This window comes from Microcebus murinus, chromosome 19 (genome assembly GCF_040939455.1).
Source record: "Microcebus murinus isolate Inina chromosome 19, M.murinus_Inina_mat1.0, whole genome shotgun sequence".
Classification (NCBI taxonomy): domain Eukaryota; kingdom Metazoa; phylum Chordata; class Mammalia; order Primates; family Cheirogaleidae; genus Microcebus; species Microcebus murinus.
The window spans coordinates 45733014-45760033 of record NC_134122.1 but is presented as its reverse complement, the minus strand read 5'-3'; the positions used below and the strand labels follow the sequence as shown (position 1 = coordinate 45760033).

The following is a 27020-nucleotide window of genomic DNA, read 5'->3' as shown; positions in this document are numbered from 1 at the left end:
GCACAATGCCACTATAAATTTCTGTGTGTTTTGCCTGTTAGGACTAAAAGTTCCATATATTTATGGAAATGAAAATTTGATACTTCAAAAAGAAAAGGAATAATCCCCACAAGAATTCAGAAATTGATTAAAAGTAGTACCAGACCTTTTATGTTGAAATATACAATAAATTTAGCATCTCCAATTCTTTGCATATACTGAGAGCTCAGACTGGGACTGATAAATAAATATAGTAGACTTTTTATCACTGACCCAGGATTTGCCATGCATGCCATGGTCATATCCAGAACCTAAATTGACATGTGTAACAAGCATGTGCTGAAATTTAGAAAACTAATGATCATGATAATGTGAATTTAACTGTGGACATAGTTCAAGTTTTTAGAGCGCTGTTGATTTAAAAATGTGCTAGGCTACAAAACTCTGGAAAAGAAGGATTCTGTTAATCTAAATAACTGACACAGAATGTGTTCCTACCCAGTGAACTCTTGAAAAATCACAAATGAATTAATAAGTGCATGCTTCTGCAATATGTTTCATAATAATGAGGAGTTTTAACATTACAAATGGGTTCCATCAGAACATAAGTTGATTATCTGGGCCTAGACCAGTTTTCCTCCAAGTCAGTATGACCTTGTCAAGTACGAAACATTATTCTTTTTGTTCAACTTAGAAGCAGAGAAAAAGGTATGTGAATATCCAGTTTTAAAATATTACATTAAATTATAATGCAGCATCTCATGTTTTAATCCTAATACAACCAGTGTATAAGGGTGCTGTAACATATTTTGGTCCCCCATAACATCAAATGGAGCAAATTCTGTACAAGGAACAAAATCAAAACTAAGTTCCTGAGTGCTTAATATGTGCCTGGAGCTGTGCTGAGGCCTCTGGATTTGTTTTTAACTTTTATAAAAAATTTGATAGAGTAAGTACTTTTATTATTTTTATTTTATGAAATAAGGAAAGTGAGATTGAGAAGCATTAATGAATTTATCCAAGGTCAAGCCAAGACTTGAATGTAGTTGTCTAAGTGTCACTAAACTACTAATCCCCATAGTTTAGAAGAAGTACAGACCCTCTTTTCAAATAACTCTTTCAAACTGTACATTGTCTCTTGAGGGTTGATTTTATTTTTGTTGGCTTTCTTTGTTGCTTTTTTAGTTTCTGCAAGGGGGAACAAAGAGATAAGCTGTTACCTGTTTGCCATTGTGAGTTACTGAGGACAAGATGGTTCTTAAGGTCTTGAATCCCATAGCGATGTCAAGAAGATGAGCAGCAAAAAAAAAGTTGTTGTAGTGTCCAAGTACAGACATGGTCATATACCAGGCTAGGTAGAGGAAGGACTATTAAGACAAAACAAGGGGAAAACTCATCAGAAAACACAACACATGACTATTGTCCTGTGTTAAGCGACATAAGCCAGGAATAGAAAGTTAAACATCATATGTCCTGACTTACATGTGAAAGCTAAAAAAAGTTGATCACATAGAAGTAAAAAGTAGAAGAGAGAATACTAAAGGCTGGGAAGAAGAGGGAGGAGGGAGGGATAGGGAGATATTTATTAAGAGATACAAGATTACAGCTAGAGAGGAGGAATAAGTTCTAGGGTTCTATAGCATGGTAAGATAACTATAGTTAACAGTAATATGTAGTTTAAAATAGGTAGAAAGATATTGAATGTTCCCAACACAAAGAAATAATATTTGAGATAATGGATATGTTAATTACCCTGATCACTCTTATATTATATGTATTGGAGGTATCACTATGTATCTTATAAGTATGTACGATTAGTATTTGTCAATTAAAAAATAAAAATTAATTAAAACAAAAAAGCAATTCTGATTTCATTCTATTGTATTCACTCCATTTACTTTATCTTCTTAGACCATAAGTTTTTATGATTCTAATTAGCCATATCAGCTTGTTCTTTGTGTATTTTGTTTTTATTTAGTTAGTTCTAAATAGTTCAGTGTTATTTTCTCCTTTGAAACAGTAACTGTCTATGTTTATCATGTCCATAGAGAAAAATTTATAGACTTAATACTTGACAGCAGAGCTTCTGACCTTGGCACAACTGATATTTCAGATCAGATAATTCTTTGTTGTGCGGCTGCCCTGAGCATTGTAGGATGGTTAGCAGCATCTACTAGATGCAACGGCCCTGCTCTCCCCACTAGCTGGGACAAACAAAAATGCTCCACACATTGCCAAATGTCACCTGGAGTGTGGGCAATTGTCCCCGGTAGAGAATGCTCACTCTACAGTTAACCAAAGAACCAACCAACTTTCCCTCCCTCGTTTGCTTCCCTACTTTGATTTTCATTTATTCACTCATTAAATCAGTGTTTGCTGAGACCTACTAGTTACAGGAGATTATATGAGGTGTTTTATTAACCAAGCATTTCACTTCACATAAGTGAGAATAAGTCTATGAAAAACCCAACTACTACTTGATATCATTGAAAGCTACAGTAAACCTGATAGTACAACTGATACTACTTGTACAAATCTCCTGGATTATAATTAATATAAATGATTAACTTCATATAGGTTAGAAAATATATATGCTTTGAGAGGGGATGAATAAAACAGAATAAAATACTGTGATTGCTCTCACTTTTGGAATATTTATTTATTTATGTTGGCACAAATAGGGTCTTGCTATGTTGCCCAGGTTGGTCTCAAACTCCTATTCTCAAGGAACCTTCTGCCTTGGCCTCTCAAGGTGCTTGGGATTACAGGTATGAGCTGCTGCACTCAGCCTTTTTTTTTTTTTTTTTTGAGACAGGGTCTCATACTGTTACCTGGGCTAGAGTACAATTGGGTCATAATAGTTCACTGCAACCTCAAACTCCTGGGCTCAAGCAATCCTCCTGCCTCAGCTTCCCAAGTAGCTAGGACTATAGGTGCATGCCATCGCACCTGCCTAATTTTTCTATTTTTTTGTAGAGATAAGGTCTTAGTATGTTGCTCAGGTTGGTCTCGAACTCCTGGCCTCAAATGATCCTCCTGCCTTGGCCTCCCAAAGTTCTGGGATTATAAGTGTGAGCCACTGTGTCTAGCCTACTTTTTAGATCAAAGTCTCTTCTGCATAAGGCATGCTTGGCCAGTGGAGTCAGGAGCTACCCATTTTGGGAAAGGGTAGAAGCCTTCATTTTAACTATATTTTAATCTTTAACAGAGAACAAAAAGAAGAAAGAGGGGGCTTAGATTGTACAAGAGAGGACTGAAGCTAGAGATTAAGCGGAAGAAAAGAAACTAGCATTTTTATAAAGCACACTGAGATAAGATGTCCAGAGTTTGCTCAGGAAGAAGAGTTTAGGCTGAGTGGAGGGTTCCTGTTTTGGAAGATCAAGCTGGAAGAGTCGGTGCTGGAGGGCCTTGAGGGCAAGTGAAAGGACCTAGGTGTACCCCGCAGGTACTTGGGAGCCACTGGAGCCTCATGAGCAGGATAGTGGTTTGTGAAAAATAGCATTTTAGGAAAATTTCTTCAGCTCCTACTAAGTGCTAGTAATTTTTTCATATATTTGCATATACTGTCTCTCATTTTATTCTAGCAAACAGGCATTTTTAGTCCCAATTTACAAACAAAGAAGTGAGCTCACTCAGGTTAAGTTGCTGTTTAAAAGCTTTGTATGTGGCAGAAGCATAGAATTAGGAGACTACTGGACCAGCGCCAGGGTGAGGTTCTGAGAGCCACACTGAGGAGTGAAATTGGTAAGGCTAGAAGGTAGAGTTACAGAGGACAGAAATAGGACCAAGATTAGGCAAATAAATATGTGCATTGGAGGGAGAAGGAAAGGAGGAGTCCTTGCTAATAATTTAAGCTTGGATAACAAGAAGAACGAAAATACTAATAGAAAGTAAAAACTGTGGACAGGGCCCTGGATTTGGTGGGAAGGAATGGAGGAAACAGAAGATGGCACGTTTGCGATGGGACATTCAGATGGAGGCATCTAGCAGGCTATTAAAAAATGCGATGGCTGAGGAAAAAGGAACATTTATGGGTATACAATGAATAAGGAAATGCAACTGAACAGCAAGCTGAGTCAAGGGTGTGTGTGTGGATTCTATACATATGTTACCCAGTTAAATTTGAATGAGAGACAAAGAACAAATACTTTTTAGTATAAGTATGCCCCATGCAGTATTTAGGACATGATTATGCGAAAATGTATTACTTTTCAGTTATCTGAAATTTAAATTTAATTAAGAATTCTATATTTAATCTGCTAACCCTAGCTGTGTTTCAGAGAGAAACTGTACTATTGAAGACTGAATACAGGTTGAGAAGTGACTGGCCACATGGAAGCCACAAAACTGCATGTGTAAAAAAAAAAAAAAAGCCTAACAAGGAATCAGAAAGATGTTTCAAGAAGGTTCTTCAGACTTCTTCCAGGTCTATTCATGCCCAAATTCTTTAGAGGACAAGAAAACTCCATAGCAAGGTGAATATTATAGACAGGCTGCATCCAGGCATAAGTGGGCTATGCAAGTACAGTGATTTGGAAGATTGCCCCTAACAGACAGAAGCCAACATGCACTGGCTACTTACATGGAAAAAACCAATGAGAGCAGGAGTTGAGGTTGCCTTCTTTTTATTCAGGGGAGTGGCTTCCATTATTAAAAGTAGTTGCAAGATATGTATAGCTTATGATTCTAAAAGATACTTTTAAGACATGATTTTCAGCTCTCAGGAGGATTATCTAAGATACTCAAAGTTCTGGGCCCATGGCTGGGTGGGGCAGGTGTAGAAATAGAGGCCAGGGAATTTTCAGGATGTGTGTGTCACAGACCTTTACATAGGAGAATGGAACTAACGTTCACTATACAAATTAGTGCTAAAATTAAAGATTGAAATATTAAGCTGATGGTTTTTAGTAATGGGTGACTTTTCCCCCCATTATATTTTGATATATATTTAAGCCTTATGTTTAGTTTCCAAGGCTCTTTGGTAAAAGAAGGCTCAATCAAGAAAAATACCTCAATAATTTGATGTCCTTAAATAGAGGGCAAACTTAAATTTAGCACAATTAATGTTTAAAAATTTTCAAAATTTATTTAGTAGTTTCTTTTTTAACATCTATAAAACTTTGAAGTATGCCATTGCCCAATTAAAACCTGAATGAAAATACATATGAATTTGCATCTTAGCTTCTTTTTCTTGTGTAAATATATTTTCATTTTAATCTTTCAGCTATTGAAAGAAATGGAATGAGAGATGGGCTGGCTAATCATATCTCTCCATAGGTCTCTCTCAGATAGGGTCTGAATGAAATGGGTTCATACTGAATAACTTTCTTAACCATCTTCCCATCTGCAGAACTCCCACACACTCCTCTAATCAGAGTGCATTTTCTTTTGTGTTAATGAAGTAGGCTTACGTTGTCAGTGAAAACGACTCCAAGTTTCCACATCTGATACTTCACATCAATAGAGTTCAGTCTGGAATGACAAAAAAGAAGAATGTGTAGATATATGCACATTAATCAAAGACTCAGAGGCTGTGAGAGCCTGACAGCATCCAATTTTCCATGGGACAAGACTGGAAACCTTCCCTGGAGACTAATTGTATCCCAGGTGCCAAGGGAAGCTGAGAGCTTACTCTGACACTGTATTCTAGAGTTTTATGATACTTTTTCAGATGATCTCGGCAAGCAAAACAAAATGCCACCCCCTTCGTCTTCTGTTGTTTTAAAACAGTTCTTTCTTTTTTCCTTTCCAACATTCAATATAAGCTGGACTCACCTTATATATGACACTTGTTTCTGGAAACTACTAAATTAACCAACATGTGTACATCAAAAATTTCCTCACTTTCATTATACATTTGTAATTGCATTCCAACGGAATGATTTTTTGGTTCAAATAATAATAAAAACTAGCATAAATGTATACATTTATTTTACAACTAATGTGAACTAAAATAAAATCTTAAGGTTCCCCCCAACTGGCTGACTGAAGGGACCCTCTCTTAGCCAGAGGGATACCCTAAAACTAAATTGCCTGCCATGAGGAGGGAGGTCAGACACAAATGAAGAAGTATGCAGACTTTCCATTCCACCCCCAGCAAAGGAGCTAGCCACATATTTAAATGTAACCATACTAAGCCTATGTGTTTGATTGATAAATAAATACACGAATCGTCTTTGTATCTGAATGTTCACATTAAGATAACATTCATATAGAAGCCAGAAAACTTTTAAAATATGACCTTTCTAAATACTTTAGCGAAGAGACATTACATGTAAATATTTTTCCTAGTAATATATATTATTTATTAGATCTTTATTCTTCTAATTTTATTGTCCATATTTAAAAGTGTTAATAAATGACATTAATTTTTTAATACTTTGCTACGGGTCAAACTTGCAAACATTTACTATGTAAAACAGTGGAAAGTTTCACCAATTTAAAAAACTATTTGTTCATAGTAAAAAACAGTCTAAAACTTTCCTATTCAGAGTTTTTTTCTAGAGTCACAAACGTGATCATGGAAAATTCAGAATTCAATAAAAGTATTTAATTCTATGTTGCTCATCAAAGATCTGAAAATGTTTGTGGACAACTCAGCATCACTCACCCCACAGTCCTTGTTTTATGTGATATTCCAACATAAGAACCTTAAGTTCCTAAGGGTTGTCAATCTGCATTTCATCTTACATACAGTGACACAGTCTTTAAATACCACATTTGTTTCCCTAAAGTAACCAAGTAGTATTTTTGACCTAAGTTCATATTTGCTTATCTAACTACTTTTCAACTGATTTTCACATTAGTTTTAAAGACCCAAGTAGCTTTAACAAGTTTTCCAATAGGTAAAAAGTATATGACCAATAAGATAGGTCAGACAAAATATCTTTTTTTTTTGAGACAGAGTCTCGCTTTCTTGCCTAGGCTAGAGTGAGTGCCGTGGCGTCAGCCTAGCTCACAGCAACCTCAAACTCCTGGGCTCAAGCAATCCTCCTGCCTCAGCCTCCCGAGTAGCTGGGACTACAGGCATGCGCCACCATGCCCGGCTGATTTTTATATTATATATATTAGTTGGCCAATTAATTTCTTTCTATTTTTATGGTAGAGACGGGGTCTCGCTCAGGCTGGTTTTGAACTCCTGACCTTGAGCAATCCGCCCGCCTCAGCCTCCCAGAGTGCTAGGATTACAGGCGTGAGCCACCGCGCCCGGCCAAAATATCTTTTTAATGCTAGCTAATATATTTATCTAAGACAAAATAATACTGTTCTACAGAACTTTAAATACCTATATTTCCAAAGTAATCATCACATCCCTAATTGTGACTATAAATACACAGATTAAAAAGGCTGACATGTTTTTAAGAGAAAGTATTATGTTTCTTCCAAAATTATTAAGTGGCTACAATGAGAAATCATATTTTTAAAAACATGGATGTTTTAATTTTATTCCAGAAACTCAGTTGATCAAATTTGTTAAATTTGATGTATGCATGTAGATACATACATATACCTATGTATGTATGTAGATATACATCACTCATACTAGACATATACATGTATGTGTATATGTATGATAGTCATCTCAGGTGAAGTCAACCGACTGTTTTATATTCTTCTAATTACAACATATTATGCCATGAAAGCACTATATGAAGAGTGCATTTTGAAGTAAACTTTCAAAGTAATAGTATAAAGGTGTAGTATGTCTAAACTATAGTATAGACATAGGCATACTCTTGTCTTTGCTATTAAAAATATAGTGACTATAAAAAAAAGATATGAATTTTTAACATTTTTCATATAGAGCTACACAGTTCCCTTTTCTAAAACATATGAAAATTAACTTCTTTTCAAATAGGAAGCATCAGAAAACACAGTCATATATTGTGCTTTCTGCATGTATTTTACTTTACTTAAGGGGCATTTAAGGATAGAAAAGGCAAATTAAGCCAAGAACAAAAACATGAATATTCTTTCATTCCTTTTGCTCTATATAGATAACAAAAAAAAGTGCCTTCAAATACTAACAGAAAAAAACCCAATCATTTCATAGCTCCAAATACCTAGAAGCATAGACTTTTTAATACTTTCTCTGTTTTCCTCATCTGTCTGTTTCTCTGACGTTGAAGGGAGGTTAATGCACTAGCAAGTTCCGAAATATATTAATTTTTTCTTCTTGCAACCTAAACTGTAGGACATAGCAGAAGTCACACTCACACGGCCGATAAGGAACTGTCTTTCTTTGGCTTCTTCTTCTCTCTGGCGTCGCTGAAGTCCAGAGCCGCTTTGTCCATGCCAAGTAATTCGCTGATTCTATCTCGGCCATAGAACTCTCCGTATTTATCCATGACCTGAGGTTCAAGGAAAAAGCATTTTGTTGGTTTCAACCACTATATCAGCTATGTGTGTGTATGCAAACATCTCATTATTTTTGTACTTACTGTATAGTTACTCTATTTTAAAGATCACATAAAAGTCTAGTTTATGGCTCTTATTCTGTGATCACACTGCTTAAGGTCTAAGCTAACTGATAGCTTTTTAAAGAATACCTATCTGAGGTACCAGGTGTCTCATTCAAGAGAGGGAAACGCACAAAAGGAAGATGATGAGCGGGAGTGGAAGAAATGGGAGGAAATGGAATGAAAGTGACCTTTTACCAAATTCATACGTTATGCCAAGAATCATGCTTTATTTCATGTGATTGTTACAATATGTAAATTTCATATTACCATCCCACTCTGCAGATAAACTGTGTCCTAGAAAACTTCATGTAACACACCCAAAGTTGCTAAACTTAACAAGAGATGGGGTCAGAAAGCATCTGGGGCATGCCTGATTCCCCAGCCAGGGATCTTCTGCATAGACTTCTGTGTGACACTAGGCTGGATGTCACAAGGATGGCCTTTCTCCATGGCATCAATGTCAACCATTCAACTCTCCATCCATAGCCCCCATGTTTCCACCTCGCTCCCCTTAGTATCCTGACCCTGGCAATTCTTCAGTCATACCCAGACCTGAAACCATGTCACTGTCCTCATTTTAATGCTTATCTAGTAGAGATGCTGTGTCCATCATGAGAAGCATTTCCTAACAAACCCCCTTGGCTTCCTTGCCCACCTCTTCTTCTGTTGTGTTTGCCTGGTTTGTCCATTTGTTGTGTTTTTAGATCAATGCTTGACATGGCTTACAGCTCCCCTTTGAGCTTAGTATGTCCAATCTGGGACAAAGCTCCTCTTGCCCTACAGTCCATACAACTCGCCAGTCCCAACAGCAATGAAAACGGAGGGAACAGGAAAAGCAATGAAAGAGAAGCAGGAGGAGAGATCATTGGTAGCAAAAAGGGAAAAGAGGAGTTGAAAAGCAAGAGAGAAATGAGAAAGCGAAAAGGAGCTGGCATAATGTGAAAGTTAAAGATGAGAGCAAATTAAGAAAGAACTACACAAAGAGAAAGAAGGAAAGAATTAGCAGAAATAAAAATTGGATGTATACAACCAGGTGAATTAAAGGAAACATAAAAGAGATATGGCAGTGAGAAAGCCTATAAACATATACTAATGAATTCATAGCCTATGAATATACTATTGGGGTTTATTAAAACAATTTGTTTTGCATTTGCTAAAAATGGTCTGGTCTGGTCTGAGTGGGAGTTCTCCATGGACTCCCATTCCCTGCAGGACAAACTGGGTACTAGAGTCGGAAAGCCAGGAATAGACTTCGCTGCCATTACAGTTTATCTATTTATTTGACTATATATATATAATTTCCTTCAGAGAAACTCTTGCTTTAATAATTCAGAAGCTTCCTCTTTATTCCATTAAATAATTAATAGGAATAAATGTTCAAATTATCTATTTAAAATTATTCTTTCAAAGCTTTTGCCTAATCTGGATATGCTCAGATGTACTAGTGCAATTCTACTCAAAATGCCAAGTCACAAGAGGACAAAATCTTGCACCAAGGAAAAAAAATCAAAAACATACTGCTTCTTTCAACTAAAAAGTGTTGAGAGAGATATATATGCACACATCTATGTGTGTTTGTATGCATATACATATAGTCAATGTGCTTAACGATGTAGTTGATTTAAATTCTTGGAGCAAGCTCTGTGTTGCTGCTCAGACTGGTAACAAAAACTTTTCAGCAACCAGTTGCCAACCACCCTTTGAGCAGCACTGAACTGGTGGAACCAGAGGGGAAAAGACCACTTCATTCATTTGTTTGGCATGCATATCTGGCCATTCACTCTAAATGGTGTGCACTGGAATTCATTATGAAATGTGTTTGAATCGAGTCAGCCTGGCAATTAGAGCAGTTCAAGGAATGAGTAAGGAGCTACAAAATAATGATTATAGCATTCACAATGTACAAGCACTGTTACACAAATCGTTTCATTCAAGAAAAATGGAGTCCACATTAAAATTCTGTGTAGTAAGGAGGGCAGAAATGATCCTCGACCCTTGGGCCGGAAGCTCTCAAGAGCAGAGCCTCAGGATGTGCCACCACCGATGCCTGAAGTCCATTTCCGGGCTCTTTCTGTCACCTCCTGATGCCGTCTGCATCAGAAGAATAAGGTTCCATTACAAAAATCTTTAAAGTTATATAAAGTAAATAAAATTCAGTCCTTTGTTGTTATCCAACAACTTTATTTCTTCAGTGCAAAGGAGGACACCAGCGCTAGTGATTTATCAACTGTCTTATTGGAGATAGCCCTTAGTCAGCTCAGATTACCCAAACAATTTCAAAGAAAGTTCTCGGCAATGATTGTTAATGTTGTGGACTGAGCACTGTTTATCCAGCTGAGTGAGGACGGTCAAGGAAGCAAGGCCTATTTATTTGGGGCTTGCGGGGTGTGTGCTATTCTTGAAACTCAAATTCAATTCTGTTGCGACTTTGAAATAACATTAACATGCAGATAAAGCACACTAGATATCTATCCTACATCTAAACCTCATCAAATTCAAATCTGAATTGTACTTTAAGAAAAATACAGAGAATTTATTCCTTCTAAGAAATATTACCTTTCTTTTAACAAATTTGTCCCAGTAGTTGTTGGGAAATGACCTAAAAGATAGAAAAGCATAGAAATAAATGAGGATTATTTTTTAAATGATAAATAATAACATATCTAACATATCATTTTTGATTTACAAAATACTTAACAATAATATGTAAACATAATATCCTGCCATCCATATAAAAGTACAATGAATTTGGTTAACATTTTATCCCATGTTTCTACATTATAAGCACCTTGAATATTATTTTAAATATTAATATATATGTATATATGCAAGTAAATCACACACAAAGATAATAAGCTGATATTTTAATGGAGAATAACTATATTAATAAGTATTACTGTATTTCTTATTGGTTTATACCATACCAATACATAGATTTGTTTGTCAATTAAAAATTAAAGCATCCAGAAAACTGTCATTTTTTTCCTATGAAGAAAAAAATCTTCTTTCAACCAGTTATCCCCAAAGAAACTTTGAGCATGGCACTGAACCATAACTCTGGCACCTTGACTAATATATAGAGTTTACTTAAAGAGACTGACTTGATTAGACTTAGTATTAATGGGTAGAATTGCTAAACAAAACATTTAGTAATTAGAGTAAACATGTAAAATTTATAAATAAGTCATCCCCATTTGAAAATTCAAACCTATTAGAAATGATAACCTTTTAATAACAAGCAAAATTAATGACAATAAGAAACTATATTTTACTCTCAAATAGTAAATATAAACTCTTTAAAAAATATTGTATCATTAATATTTTTATAGTGGAAAATTACACTTTTGTGATGGATTTATAGCTGGAACAGCAGCTAGTTGTTTGGATCTTGAACCCACAAGACTAAATAATCACTGGATAGAAAAAGTATTTGTTTCTGTCTGACATTTTACATCATGTCATAACATTTAGCTAGTTTTATGCTAGGCTGCTTGATGGTACCAAGGAAAAGTTTATAACTCAAATATATTAAAAGTGTGAAATTCAATATTTTTGCCTTCAATGCTACAACTCTTTCCTTAATAAATAATTTTTTGCTTCCTCTGCTTTTGGATGAGATAACCCTGCACTGTAGGTTATGTACCTCCTGCTATACGCTTCCCTGAACACCGAGTAATGAATGTGAAGTTCCGTCAGTGCTGTGGAAATGAACTCAAAGCCATTTTTGATTAAAGAATTCAGAACACAGAGGGCAAAAACTGAGAGCATCCATTAGGAGGCTGACGGTGCTTAGTCTTTTCATTTCCTGGGCTGAATATGTAACTATTCACCTCTGCTAAACTTTTGACAAATCTACAGGAACTTCAGGAAAGTATTTTTATGTCTTGAAATTTCTGAGCACAGAAATGTCTCATATAATTTTTTACTCACTGTGTGTTGATTACGAGTCTATCCCACTGGCCTTTAATATCATCTTCCGAAGGCTGTTCTGTAATATAAAGCCCATCAAATTCCAATTTCCGTGCTACTTCCTTTTCTCGCTTAAAAATAACCAATGGGACCTACAGATGAAAAATAAATGTGTTAAAATTAGTTTAAATTTACTGGTATCTCCTGTGGTCACTATCTTTACAAAACAGCTTTTGGAAAGAAATATTTCCCATGTACTTCTAGGAAGGTATAAATTGCGTGAATATGAATCAGTTATATTCAAGCAAAAATAAGCATCTAGGAGGTTTCAGAAATACAGAGGATATAATCAATATTATTTATACACATACATTTTTAAACACACAGGGGTTTATAGATAATTACACTAATGAAATCGTTTTTAAATACTAAAAAGAAAATTGTTCTCCTTTTACATATAAATATCTTAACATAAATAGATATAATAAAATTTAGCAATCTTACCAATGTTCTAAAATGCATGCTACTAAACTAATGAGTTTTACTTGAGAACTCCTTAATAATTCTATGCTCAGAATGTCCACATGCTATTTTGAGATAAATTTTCATTTCAACATCAGCAAAAATCTTTGTCAGTTTGCCAGAATATGTCCAGAACATATTGATTCTCTTTTCATAGAGACAGACTTTACACAAGGCACACATAGAAGAAACATGCAGATATTCTACAACTATTCAAGAATATTCACCCCCACAAAACAAGGGAATAAAAAAGAGGGAAGGAGTTTCTGAAGAACACTTTACATTCTAGTCTTTTACTCTGGGCCCTGGTTTTTTAAGTGCCGTCTGGAAGCTTTATAACCAGAGGCAGAGTTCGGTGAAATAAAGGCATTACAGTGAAAAGGCTTCTTGCTAGGAAAAGATAAAGAGGTTTACACATGTAACAGGCAGCCCTGAGCACTTGGGGAGACTATCTTGGGTTCTAGTCACCAAATCATACTGCTCCTTTGGCAGGACTCTACAGATAAAGCAACATTGTTTTCTGGGTGAAGTGTGACAAACTGTGAGGTATTTCTGCCAAGGATGGCAACAGATACCTAACAACAGAACAATCAAAATGACTCGTAGATTTGATGCAACGTATTGCTCTAAGTGCTAATACAATGGAGCACCACTGCATCACTATGAGACAGAGCAGGTGGGGGAGCACGCTTCTGTAGGGTCAGGATATAGGTGGAATTGTCCACTATGGGAATAATTATCAATATATGAAAGGAAGCTACAATGAGACAGCCCAAGGCTGTCTAGATAGATGACTATATCTAGTCAATGTAGATACAGAAAGGCCAGGCCCCAATGCAGAGGCCAGGACAACCCTGAAAGAGCATCCCAGCTTCAGAGACTGTGTCTGCACCATAGAACAACTTCTCCCTCTGCCCCATCCTGCTTTCTCCACTTGTCCCACAGATGTTGATTCACAGAGCATTCCCTAATAAATTTCATGCGTGAAATTTCCATCTTAGAATCTGCTTCCCCAGAAAGTCCAACCTGCAACAGACACACACACATGGACACTCACAGACCTTGGTGCCTTACTATCTTACTTTCAAGCAGTAGTATCCAATGATGCAGAAGAAAGAAATGACCGTGTGGAGAATAGCTAAGATACGCAACGTGGGCTCCATGTAGCCACTGCTCTCCTCCAGCACATAATGAACTGCGATGATTCTATGGGAGCTGCTGTCCAGGCTGGTAACTTTGGCATTTTCACTTGAACTACGAGTGGGGAGCTCCTTTCCTTCAACCACAGAAGAAGTGGAGACCTGATTCAAACCATTAAAAGCACAGTCAGTTTGCTGCATCTAGGACGTCATTGCAAACAGAAAACAAGGGAAACACAGCCTTTTTAGCAAATAGTTGGATGTGAATTCATTGCATTATGAAAGGACTAACTCCAAAGGCTAAAAAGACAGCTTTTCAAAAACCAAAGGCAAATGATGAACACACTTTTAAATTCATTCTAATCCAACCAAAAGTTATGAGCATTCCAATGCATGCAGAAAAAATTAGATAGCTAAGCTGTCTTCTCAGTTATCAAAAGAATTTAATATAATACAGGTGTACCACACCCACATATAGTAACAAGTAAGATATTCAGCTAAATTAGCCTAGGCATACTGTGGGTAAACACTCCTCCAAATCAAATGCTTTTCATTTGGGGCATTTCTCATTAGTTCCAAAGAATAAATCTATCTTGCCCCCCTAGATAATAGTGATGTGCATGCTCAGGTTATTTTTCATTAAAATGTATTTTACAATAGGTTTGGATGTGTTCACTAGTACTGTGGTCCCCAACGCCATGGACCAGTACCATCTGTGGCCTGTTAGGAACTGGGCCGCACAGCAGAAGGTGAGTGGCAGGCAAGAGTCAACAAAGCTTCATCTGTATTTACAGCTGCTCCCCATCACTCGCATTACAACCTGAGCTCTGCCTCCTGTCAGATCAGTCACTGTCTCCCATCACCCCTAGATGGGACTGTCTAGTTGCAGGGAAACAAGCTCAGGGCTCCCACTGATTTCTGCATTATGGTGAGTTGTATAATTATTTCATTATATATGACAATGTAATAATAGAAATAAAGTACATAATTAATGTGTTTGAATCATCCTGAAACCATCCCATGCACCCCCACCGCGCCCGTTGAAAAATTATCTTCGATGAAACCAGTCTCTGATACCAAAAAGGTTGGGGACCACTACACTGGTAGACCTGTGAAATATTTATATTCATTTTAGTCTATATGCAGTTTTATACTGGTTATTAAAACACTAAGATATACATACCTTATAGAAGAGCAAGATGAAATTGATTGCAAATGCAACAAATAAGGCTAACATTCTCATGTTGTAAAAGTTGCGAGCAAAATAGTTCTGAAGGTGAAAAAAATTATGACAAGGTCACTGAATCACGAGACTTGAAATTTGCAGACAATTTAAACAAAGCATTCATACATTTACCCCACACTATGGATCGCAAGCCTACTATGTATCATACGCCATTCTTGGCGCCGCAGACCTAACAGTGAAGGAGAACATTTCTGCCACTATGGAGGAGGCAAAGAATAAAAATGCATACCCACAAATAAAAAACATAACTGCAGGGAATGCTAAATGCTATAAAGAAAAACACATCAGGTCAAGAGCTTAGGGGATGAGGTGCTATTTTACATGGTGTTGGTCAGGCAAGGTTTATCTCAAGAGGTGACATTTGATCAGAGAGGCCTGAGGGCAGTAGGGGAGCAAGTCAAGTGAACATCTGGGGGAAAAGTATGTCACAGAGGGGAGCAATAAGAACAGAGGCCCTGAGTTTAATGACATAAACTATGCTAGAAATAAAGCACTGTGTTAATATTAAGTAGGAGATGTCTACAAGGAATACAAGTAGATACATATGCCAGGGGCTTTAGTATCGCAAGCCATATCAAAATGGTAACACCTAAAAATGATAGCCCCCTCCCTGTACACACCCACCATTGTTGGGGTGATTTTTCCACCCGGGACCCTGTCTTTGCTGCCACACCTTACTAGACCAAGGATGGCACCACACCCAAACTGGTTCAGCCACATTGGTTCTCCTTGGAAGGCAGGCCTGGGTCACAGAGGCAGAGTTAGCTAACCCTGGTCATCTGAGCTGGGAGGTCACCGAGACCTGGGGGACAAGAGACCTGTGCTGGCCTGACGTGGCCATCATCAGTCTTGAGCATGCAAATGGGTGAGTCAGACTGCAAAGGGAAGCAGGAAAATGGAGGCTGTACAGAGAGAACGTGTGAACCCTGACAGAGAGGGCTGGAAGAAGAGCCTACTGCTTGTTTTTTACAACTATAGTTAAACATATTTTTCAGGAATCCACCAGTTCTACTGCAGGGTACTGTGAAGCCCATTTACCCTCTAAAACATCTAGAATAGAACTATACCTGTAGCCATGGAAACCACCATGGCATATCAAATCAATTATCCAGACAGAGTTATCTACAAAACATTTATGTTCAGTGTGTTTTGTTTTTTTGTTTCTAGAGTCTTGCTCTATTACCTGAAGAATGCAGTGGCATCATCATAGCTCACTGCAGCCTCAAACTCCTAGGTTCAAGTGATCCTCCTGCCTGAGCCTTCCAAGGAGCTGGGACTATAGGTACACACTGCTATGCCTGGCTAATTTTTTCTATTTTTGGTAGAGATGGGGTCTCATTTTTGCTCAGTCTGGTCTGGAACCCCTGACCTCAAACAATCCTCCCGCCTCAGCCTCCCAGAGTCCTAGGATTACAGGCGTGAGACATTGCACACAGCCAAAGATGGGATTTTTATGTTTTATTTGAGATAAGGTCTTTCACTCTGTTGCCCAGGCTAGAGTGCAGTGGCATGATCATAACTCACTGCAACCTCGAACTCTAGGGCTCAAGGGATTCTCCCACCTCAGCCTCCTAAGTAGATGGGCCTACAGGCACACACCACCACACCCCGCTCATGTTCACTGTGCTTTCTATTAAACAATATGGGAAAAATACAAGATGGTTTAAGGAAACATAGATAAAACTATTAATTAAAATATATTTGCATATATTATATGAAATACATAATATACTTACATGTTTATAAATAAGCATGTAGAATATATAATTACTGAGGACAATCCAGTTCCCTGATAAGTGAAACTGTAGAGTACACTAAGTTTCTCAATTGTTTATTTTTGATTTCTCAAGAAGTATAAAATACTAAATATGACTTTGCTTGCCTTACAAATGGCTTTATTATGAGGGGTTCTGTTCCTAATTTTTAGTTCTGATATTATTAGCACCTCTTGTAGGTTATTCTACACATTCATCTCCTATCCTTTTCCTCCTTTAAAGAAATTACATATATAATATTATATACACATACACACATATTTATAAAAAAGCCTTTCAAAGAAGATTTTTAAGAATTCCAATATGGCTAGGTGCAGTGACTCGCACCTGTAATCCCAGCTACTCAGGAGGTTGAGGTGGGAGGCCAGGAGTTCAAGACCAGCCTGAGTAATGAGACCCCATCTCAATCAATCAATCAATCAATCAATCAATCAATCAATTATAATATGAATATGAACCGAGATAGAGAACTATATCTTTTTCCTTGTTTTCCAAATAGGAATACGCATTTTAGCAATCTGGGGAACACTTCTGCAAAATGTATAGGATGCTACATAAAGAACTAACATCTCTTTTCATTCTCTCATTTTTCTTTTCTTTTTCTCTATGAGAAGGGTAATTTTGAATAGACCTCATCATCAAAGGTGGCTCATTGAGTTAGTATATTTATCATTGGATTTTTAAATAAAAAGGTGATATTATAGAAATACTGAGTAATCCAGTTCTGGAACATTAGTAAGAATTACTTGTACCTCCAGGAGGCATGTTTTGCTTTATCAATTGTAGTCTCCTATTTACTACTTGTCCTAATATCTTTGTGGGAAGACACTGGGAGTGCTATACTGCTATAGCAGTTACCAAATTGATGAGTTTCAGGTAACACGAATGGGTTCGGGTTTGACAACAGGGATCACTGGACCAAAGGCATTCCCTATAAAAAATAAACAAACTATGGTGATTAAATAAAACATATGTGTAAGACTAAACTGGTTCCCTTACTGCTGCCCAAGACAAGGGCAATAAATATTTACTGAGCTGAATTATTATGGTCTCACACAATATCAGTAACAATATTCATTCTGAAACATCTTACTAGAAGTTTCTGCTGATATGCTATGATTTTCTTCCAGAACGCAGACTCTGGAACTTCTGGTTCTCCGTATCTGTGGGTGTGGAGCTGCCTCGACTTTTGTTTTGCCTTGTCTTCTTTGGCTTTCTCTTCTTTTTCTCCATCTTCTCCCCTGGGAAAATAAAGGAATGGCAGATAAGCTATCCTGGAACTAAAGAACTAAATAGGCGTTGTACAAAAATATGCAAGTGAACAAATATTTTAGATCACAGTATAGTCTTTGAAAATTGATTTCTCTCCCAATGAATGATAATCTAAATTTAGGATGAGGGGTAGGATTTCCTGCTGTTCACAGCCCCCTATAGATGGATAATTCTGTGACATTCAAATTTAGAAGACATTTTATAGTCTTGAAGAATCTTTCTATCTATGTGTCATATTCCCTTCCAATTGTGCAATAAAAACATTTAATTGAAAATGAGAATAACAATGAAGACTTTTTCTTTTGCTGTGACTTTCTAACATACTTTATTTTTACATTATGATTTTAATGTTCAATTTTGAACACTGTCTGGCCATTAAGATTTAAAATCAGAGGCCTATACACTTGGTTATTCACATGTATAAAGTATATCTATATACTTATATATTGGCATATATTAATTTTAGTTTTATTACTTAAATAAAATCTAATTTAATTAATTGTATTAAAGTTATATTAATTCTAGCCAATAATGGAAATGGAAGCAGTGACATTTGATACCCTCTAGATGCAAAATGTCAATCCTTCATTAAAGTAACATACATAACCCACACATATATAAGCTAAACTTAACCTTAACCCACATAAGGTATATCTAACATTATTTGTAACATTAAAGAATTGCCAGCGAACTGCCTGCCGTGCCCAGTTCCATACACCTATTTTTTATCCTAATGGTCCTTTATGTGGTCATTTTTACAATTGACTCAACAGTGTAAGATCTATGACAATGAATAGTGATAACTGCAAAGAACACACAATGAAAATAGGCCAAAGAAAACAATAGAACGGGGAGAAAAATAAAATGCTATGTGAGATTAGCAGCATTATAGGCACCTAAAATTTTTATTTCTTTCCTCAATTTTTCAAAATGTGCATATAAAACTACATAAATGTGGGAAAAGATGTAGGCTTCGATTTGTAACAAAAACCCGACATTAAGAGGGAGTTATACATTTTCACTGCCTCAGATCCGGCTCTTTATTTTTACTGCTGCATTTATAATTGTGCTCCACAGCACCAGGTGTGTTGGTGCAAATGAAGATTCCTGGGCCCCATCCCAGACCTGCTGCGTCAGGATCTCTGTGGTGGGGCCCAGGGACTAGCCTTTGAGGAACATCACTCCACAGGATTCTGTGCAAGTGCATCTGCAACGTTTGCTTCCGCCCTTCTTTAAAAGGACAGGAATACACGCATGATTTTAAAGACAGAACTGCAGCCATCAGTCCTCTTATGGGGAACTTGCATGGAATCGCTGGAGTCTTTTCTGCTGACAGAATCATGCAAGGGGAATTCTTATGCAACAAGGAGGAAAAAAGACTGGCATGGCCGGTGGGGGAGTGTCCACACTGCTGCCTGCCCAGGGCCCGAGGTCCTGGCCATCAGAGCCTCTCCACCGAGATGGCAGATTTCATCATGAGGCCCCTTTGCAATGTAAGATTCTCCCTTATAGCTCCTGAAAAGAGAGTGTCAGAAAAAGGGACTGATTGAAACATGAAATTATACATACTCGGCTTTTTCGGGCTCAGATTTGGTTTCTTCTTTTTCTTCTTTCTCTTCATCTTTTGCCTTCTGTTCCTTGAATGGGCCAATGGGGAAAAGAAAAGCAGGATGACAAATCACCTCTGAAAGAGTTTGGGAAGCCATATGACCATGTGTCAAACCGTAACCCCTTGCCTACACTGAGACAGAAGTGCCACGTGTGCTTCTCAGTCTACGGGCCCAAACACCTCCCCCTTCCTTGGCACACCTCCCTTCTGTCCCAGTGAGAGGAAGGGACTTTTGGGCTCCTCCCACTTCCTTTTCTCATTTCAGAAATACCCTTCTTTACCTTGTCTACCTACTCAAACCTTACTCCTCCTTCAATGACAATTTAGGTCCCACCTGTCATCTAACTACCTTAAACCGTACTGGCGTTTCCATTTTCTGAAAATAGCAACCCCTGCTGTGTACTGCCTATACTATTTAACACTTAATCGCTTTCTAGTTTCTTCATGTGTGTTAGTTTTTTGTCTCTAATAAATGGTTTAAGGCAATTTGAAAGCAGCGACTACATCTTACCTTTTAATTCCCCATGATACCCAGTATTATCAGATACGTGGTAAATACTCATGAACTATTTGTGGATGGAATGATGGCTCCACTGACTAATGTCATTAAGCTTACACTGTCATAGTTTAAGAGAATTTAATAACTTGTAAAGAACCTTGAAAAGGCTAGCTTTGTCTACCAAAAAGCATATTTCCCTTTGGAAATTCGAGTCACGTATTTAATATCGCTCTGGCGCTAGCATGCCACCTGGTCTAACGTTCATTTATTGTACCCGCCAGAATTCTGGAAAGAACTCTGCTGTCACTTAGAGAAAACTCACTTGAAATTTTTCTTGCACCTCAGGGACGGGGGCTGGGCTGCTCATCAGGTCACTAAGGCCGGCATTTGGATTGTGAGGGATTAGTTTGTACTGCCCTCCTTCTCTCTTCAGATCCAAGCCAAATATGTCGGAAAGAAGGTCACTTTCCTCTGTCAGTTCCTTTAAGTCCGCCAGATCTTCGGAAGGCAGGGCGGCTTCCATGGGCTTCCTCTCTCCCTCCTCCCCGTCTCCCCTCACCTCGTCCTGAGTGGGGTCTGGCATGTTGGCCAGCAGTTCCGCGACTCGGATCTTTTTGGCCCCCTCCACCAAGCTTGCCCCCAGCAGCAGGCTACAAACGATACGGAAGAAGCCTCTGAAAACGCTGGCCACAAAGTGCAAGAGGGTCATGAGAATACTCCAGTAGGATGAGAAGAAGGCCGTGACCATGTCTTTCACGGTCATCTTCTTCATTTTCTTCATCTGTTTCTTCAGGCTCTTTAGACTGAGCATCCGAATAAGGGTGAGGACATTGTACCTGAGGGCGAGCAGGGCCGACGTGACCGTCAGGATGGAGAAGAAACCCATTCTCGGCCCCTGCTCTTCCGGCCTCTCCTTCTCACTTTCCTCTTTGTTCGCCGACCTCTCGTTCAAATCCGACTCGGAGATCTGGGCCGCCAGCTGCATTTCGAAGATGGTGTCCTCGCAGAAGTTGACGAAGAGCTCCATCTTCTCCTTCTCTCCGCCCTCGTTGACCACGTCGAATATGAACTGCCTCTTGGACTCTTTGACCTGGGGCTTCTCCCACTGGGTTCGGCTGGACTCGCTGATTTCAAAATAAACCCTCTCGATGCGTTTGGCGCTTCCCATGATCTCGATGCGGCCCAGAAAGGGCTGGAAGTAGTTCAGCACGCTCTCCGCCAACTCCAGGAAAGTCTGCAGCCGGGTGTCGTTGGGCATGTGCTCGGAAAGGTTTGTCAGAAGCACAGCGACGTTGAAGCTGATGTCCTTCGCAGGCTCGTGGAACCGCTTCACAAACTCTTCATAGTCGAGCGTTTCGCTCTCATCGGTCTCCGCGCAAGACAGGAGGAACTCGGTTTCTGACTGTGTGTAGTGCTTGTGGCTCTCCATTGCTTTGTGGAAGTCCCTCTTGGAGATGACTCCCTTGCCATCAGGGTCGTATTCTTTAAACGCATCAGAAGATGTCAAATCCTTTAGTTTTAAGAACATGTCAAAAAATTTGAGAATCATCTCCACATTGTTGGAGGATTCCACAAGCATATCAACCATCTGTTTGCCGATTGTTCCATTAACAACGTTACCTGGTGGTGAAGCAATTGCATTTGTTTTAAATAAAGCTTCTCGACAAAACTAGTATCTATAAAGAAAATAACACTATATATCTTCTATCATATCTGAATCGAGAATATCTCCTTGTTCATCCCCCCAGGCATGAAGTCCCAGGAAAAGATACGGAGAATTATTTGTAAACTATAGTTTTAAAATGTGATTATGAAACACATGCAGAATCATACTTACAAAGTAATTGTAAGACTGACACACATAAAACAATATTTGAACAAAAGTTGACTTCATTTTCCTCAAATTAATCAAAGAAGCAACATGTTTTAGATAAAGAAAATTGGGCAAACAGCCATAAACTGAAATCCAGTCTCATATTAAAAATGCACATGTGCACAATGCTGTAGGGTTGAAAAAATCACTATCATAGACAATATTTTATTTGATGCTCATATGTCTATAATGCAGGTATGTTTTTATTTCTATTTTTTCTGAGATGAGGTCCCACTCCATTCCCCGGGCTAGAGTACAGTGGATTCATCATAGCTCACTGCAACCTCAGACTCCTGGGCTCCAGTGATCCTCCTACCTCAGCCTCCCAAAGTGCTAGGATTATAGGTGTGAGCTACCACACCCAGCTTCCCTTTTTGTTAAAAAAAAAAAAAAACTAACTTGAAAAAAAGAACAATAAAGCTGGCAATAAATCCAAGGTATTTATCACATCTTAGTATTATTTTATTCTTTGCTGCATGCTAACTCTGTAAATTAATAAGCACATATTGATCTTTAAAAGCAAAAAATAAAGAAAAAAACTTGAAAGTATAAATCAAAACTACCTTCTAACATGGACAGCAACATGACCACCATATCCTTCTGGAGATCCATTAATTCTTTTAACAGCTCAATTTGACTGGAATCCTAAAAATATTAGCATATTGCATTTGAGATAATATGAGAAAAGTATGTAGTAAGAACATCACATTTATTCTCACAAAGAGGTGATTGCCCTGCCACTAGTAAGCACTTTAAAGCATTACAGAACTAAAGAAAGGCCAAATGTAAGTATGCAGCTTACCGAAAACAGATATCCTTCAGAATTAAAGAGTATTTACTATTTATTTCGACTCATGTTCATTACAGTATTTGCAAGGACAATGAACATATCTAACAAGAATACAGACGAACTAACACAAGGGTGGATTCTCCAATGCCAGGCAAGATCCAGATGCTTGTGCACATTTGACATGTTTCTTTTACTTGAAAAGACAGCATTTTTTTCTAACTTCTTACATAAAGTTACTATATATTATGTAAATATCAACTTATTCTAGGAAAAAAATAGGAATATAAGTAACATATGAGATAAACTTACCTTCTATAAGTCTAACTAAAAATGCACAAAAATATTACCTATACCAATATTGTACAATGTATTTTATTGACCGGTTTCACTTAGCTTTCTAACATTTCTCTGGCTAAAATTTTCTGGGTTTTTTGTTTTTGTTATTTTACCTGAAAAAAAAAAATAATTCTTTTACATAGACATGTTGTGTGTAAACATCACCATGCTTAGATCCAGTGCCTGGAAATACGGGTCCTATTAATGTCTATACAACAACCTTGCATTTCATGAAATATTTTCTTTTTACTTAAACCACCCTTTTTTAAAAAAACAATTGTACAAGGTATCATTTTATTGATATGAAGCTAAATTTCCACACTGCTGAAAGGATGGGGCTTTTTCTTCCCAAATAGCTGTTACCATGTAACCGTCTATAAACCATGAACAACTGCTGGGTAGCACTCCATGTAAAAAATATGATGGAAATACATTAGAACGAGAACTCTTATGAGTATATATAAATCTGGTTCATGTTGGTTTCTTTTCCTTACTAAAATGTCAGTAGTGATTAGATGAACAAATAATGAAATTTCCATATGTGGCTGAAGTCACCAACAGTACCTAGATATGGACAAACATTCTGTCTTTGACCACACTCTCACCAGGCTCCTCCGAGCCCTCTTCTCAACTAGGCCACAACCTTGCTCTATAAAGACCTGAACAAACGTGAATGCAGTTTCTAACAGCTCGAGGCTGCATCCCTGGGATGACCTTTAAAGCACATAACTGGGAAAACTCAAGGCTGCCAAAAAATTTACTATTCCAGACAACACCTGAGAATAAGACCTCTGTCTCCCAGTCTCTAGAGGAGGGCAGAACCCGAACTTTGATTATTGCCAGCTAGCAGACATAGCTGACCTAATCGTGTTTATACCAATGAAAACTTTGTAATTTTTCACTTCCCTGACTCTGCTGAGGTCCTTCTCACCTGCTCTCTAACCCTTCCTTCGTTCTCCCTTTAAAATGCCCAGTCACTTCTGCACAAAGTTGAGGTCAGTTCACGCTGGACTCTTTCCCCTGCTGCAATAGTTATTACTGATTAAAATCTGTCCTTACCACTTTAACTAGCATCTAGCTTTGTTTACCTTAGATAGTACGCTCCTGCTGGTAGGCCAGGCCACGGGCTTGAGTAGCCTCACTTTACTGCAGAGGAAACAGGGCCTCCGGGAAGAGGGGAAGAGGGAACTGGCCCACACTCATGGGACAAGGAATGACAACTTGGGAATTGGAATGGCAATATTCTGTCTTTAAATGTAGCATTCTTTCTTCTACCTGACTGCTGGGCAAATACCCAGGCTCTGACGGATATCTCAGATCTCAGAATACACCATCAAAATTCGCTGCACCAAAGGGACATGTTTACTCAAGATTTTTATTAAGAACTTTTCCATTCATGTACCTTTTGGTTTCAAGTGAGACAGATACAGTAGTGAGAAAACACCAAGCTGACATTTTCAACAGGCACTCTCAGGTTATCATTAAAACATGGCAGAAAATCTGCTTAGCCTTTATTTGCTTATCCTTATAGCTATTCTCTGCCTTTCATGAAGCTAAATTTCCTGGTAGTGGGTTAATATCACCCTGCTGAGAATAGCTTCTTGTTTATGACCCTCTAAAAAACTGTCTCTCTTTAACAAGAGATTTCTAACGGGTCAAAAATCCCATTTCAATGCTCTCTTAGGGGGAGGAAAATTCCAGAGAGTAATTTCCAGGAAGCACATCCATGAGGATTGTGAAATGTATAATATTTGTGGACTCTAATGTTCTATTTTTCCATAACATTTAATTTCTTAATATCCTTTGTTCTCGAACCCAAACAATAACTCCCATCTATTTTCAGCTTGCATAAAGTATTTTTATTTAAAAAAAAATTGTTAATGTAGAGTAAAACAGGTAAAAAAGATAATGTTCTAACATAAGAAAGCATGTTTAGTTTGCCAATGAGCACAGTATCCGGTGTGTCAAGCAGGAATAGCAGAAGGTGGTTCGTTTACCTGAGACAGCTTCATCTGCATGTGGGCAAATACATGGAGAAAGCCCACCACTGCATCCCACAGCCTGCTGTGCGCCAAGCTTTGTTGGTTACCAGTGCAAGGACCCTGGAGTGCAAACAAACAGTATTCACTCTTGATCATTTATCTGTCAAAATAAACTTTGCAATAACAGGGCCAAAATTGACTTGGTGTTTACATATCTTATTGCCAACAGGTTATCTCAAAAAAGATAGGAACCCGAAGTAAAAGAAAAAGATGCAATGATGATTGCGGTGTCCTTAAGAGACAAGCACGTTCTTCTTTGAAATGGTTAATGAATCCCCAGACAACATTTCTCAGAGATTTTTTACATGCTGTGAATCATTTCATTTTTGTCTGGCTTTGATCTCTTCTATTTAGAGGAAAAGAGTAAGGTGCAGGTTTTTTGGTTGTTAAGTCAAACCAACTAGTCATCACCATCCTGTGTTGGAAAGAATATTGAGATTATGCTTGAGATGAGAGGCAAGTTACCTCTCATTCTTAATTAGTGACCTGGATAAAGCGTTCATATAAAGAAAAAAAATTCCTCTTCAATGTTTTCTTAATAATACATCTGTTTTACAAATGGTACAAACCACTGAGACTTTTAAAAGGTTATTTTAAAAGTCGGTTATTAATTTCATGAATCAAGAATCCAAGACGATTGAACCTGTTAAAATAATTAACTGGGAGGCCATTAGACTGTGAGGGCTCCAGTGCCTTGGGTTCCTCCATAAGCAAACCAAAGCTCAAGTCAATGTAAACTTAACCCTAACCAATGAGAAACCTTCTAACTAGAGACTTTACCAGTCACTGCTAATTAACCTCTAACTAGGGGCTTTCCATTTTAACGAATCAAAATTTTTTGACACACTTCCAGGAACACTTTATGAAAGTATCCTCTTCTGCTCCCTTGGTGGGGTGCTGAACCACTTGCATTCTGGCACTGCCAAATTCATGAATAGTTGAATGTTCAAATAAACTCATTAAAATTTTAGTATGCCTAAGTTTATCTTTTAACACATCGCTCTCTTAGCTTACACTTCTAAAGTGATCTTTATTTGCCACTAGAGAGTATGTGTTATAGCACGTACGTAGAATGTTTTGATGGAGACAATTTCTATTTCTACCTCCCAAGGAAAACACTACCATCATTCAGTTTTTTAAACACATCTGCATCAACCATGAAAATAAATGACAGGGATTTTATTTAGAAAGAAAAAAGTTGCATAAAACATAGTTCTTAACTTCTAATTCATTCATTCCTTTAGACAAATGACTGATCATAAGTTTAAATTAGAGATCACATTAACACATTTCAGATTTTGCTCTAGAAACAAATGATTGGATGAGACGACTGGATTGAAGATACTGACAAGATGTGGAAATGGAACTTTGTCCTGTTTCGGCTTCTCTGGAGGCCATAGTGCCTAGTACTTCATATTACAAAAGCAAGGTGCTAGACTCAATACCTGCAAAAGGGGTGACTAAAGCTAGATCTTTCCACCCTGAGGAGATAAAGGGGTTGAAGGTGAAAAGGGAGAGACTTTGGAGAGAGCTCTCCCTGTACTGAACATCTCCACCTTCCAGCTTT

At 37.8% G+C, this 27020-nt stretch overlaps 1 protein-coding gene across 5 annotated transcripts in view; it reads right to left on the bottom strand.

The window, feature by feature from the left end:
• The window catches only part of RYR2 (ryanodine receptor 2), a 644030-nt gene that overhangs the window by 21224 nt on the left and 595786 nt on the right, over positions 1 to 27020 (bottom strand). For all 5 annotated transcript variants that reach the window (XM_075995501.1, XM_075995503.1, XM_075995502.1 and 2 more), the window contains 12 exons: positions 25409 to 25513; positions 22849 to 22930; positions 20735 to 22032; positions 19874 to 19941; positions 18126 to 18273; positions 15195 to 15281; positions 13955 to 14173; positions 12372 to 12502; positions 10998 to 11040; positions 8197 to 8330; positions 5391 to 5451; positions 1200 to 1346 (listed from right to left, as the gene is read on the bottom strand). In XM_075995501.1, the coding sequence (XP_075851616.1) occupies positions 1200 to 1346; positions 5391 to 5451; positions 8197 to 8330; positions 10998 to 11040; positions 12372 to 12502; positions 13955 to 14173; positions 15195 to 15281; positions 18126 to 18273; positions 19874 to 19941; positions 20735 to 22032; positions 22849 to 22930; positions 25409 to 25513 (2523 nt within the window). The remainder of the gene's footprint in view (positions 1 to 1199; positions 1347 to 5390; positions 5452 to 8196; positions 8331 to 10997; positions 11041 to 12371; positions 12503 to 13954; positions 14174 to 15194; positions 15282 to 18125; positions 18274 to 19873; positions 19942 to 20734; positions 22033 to 22848; positions 22931 to 25408; positions 25514 to 27020) is intronic.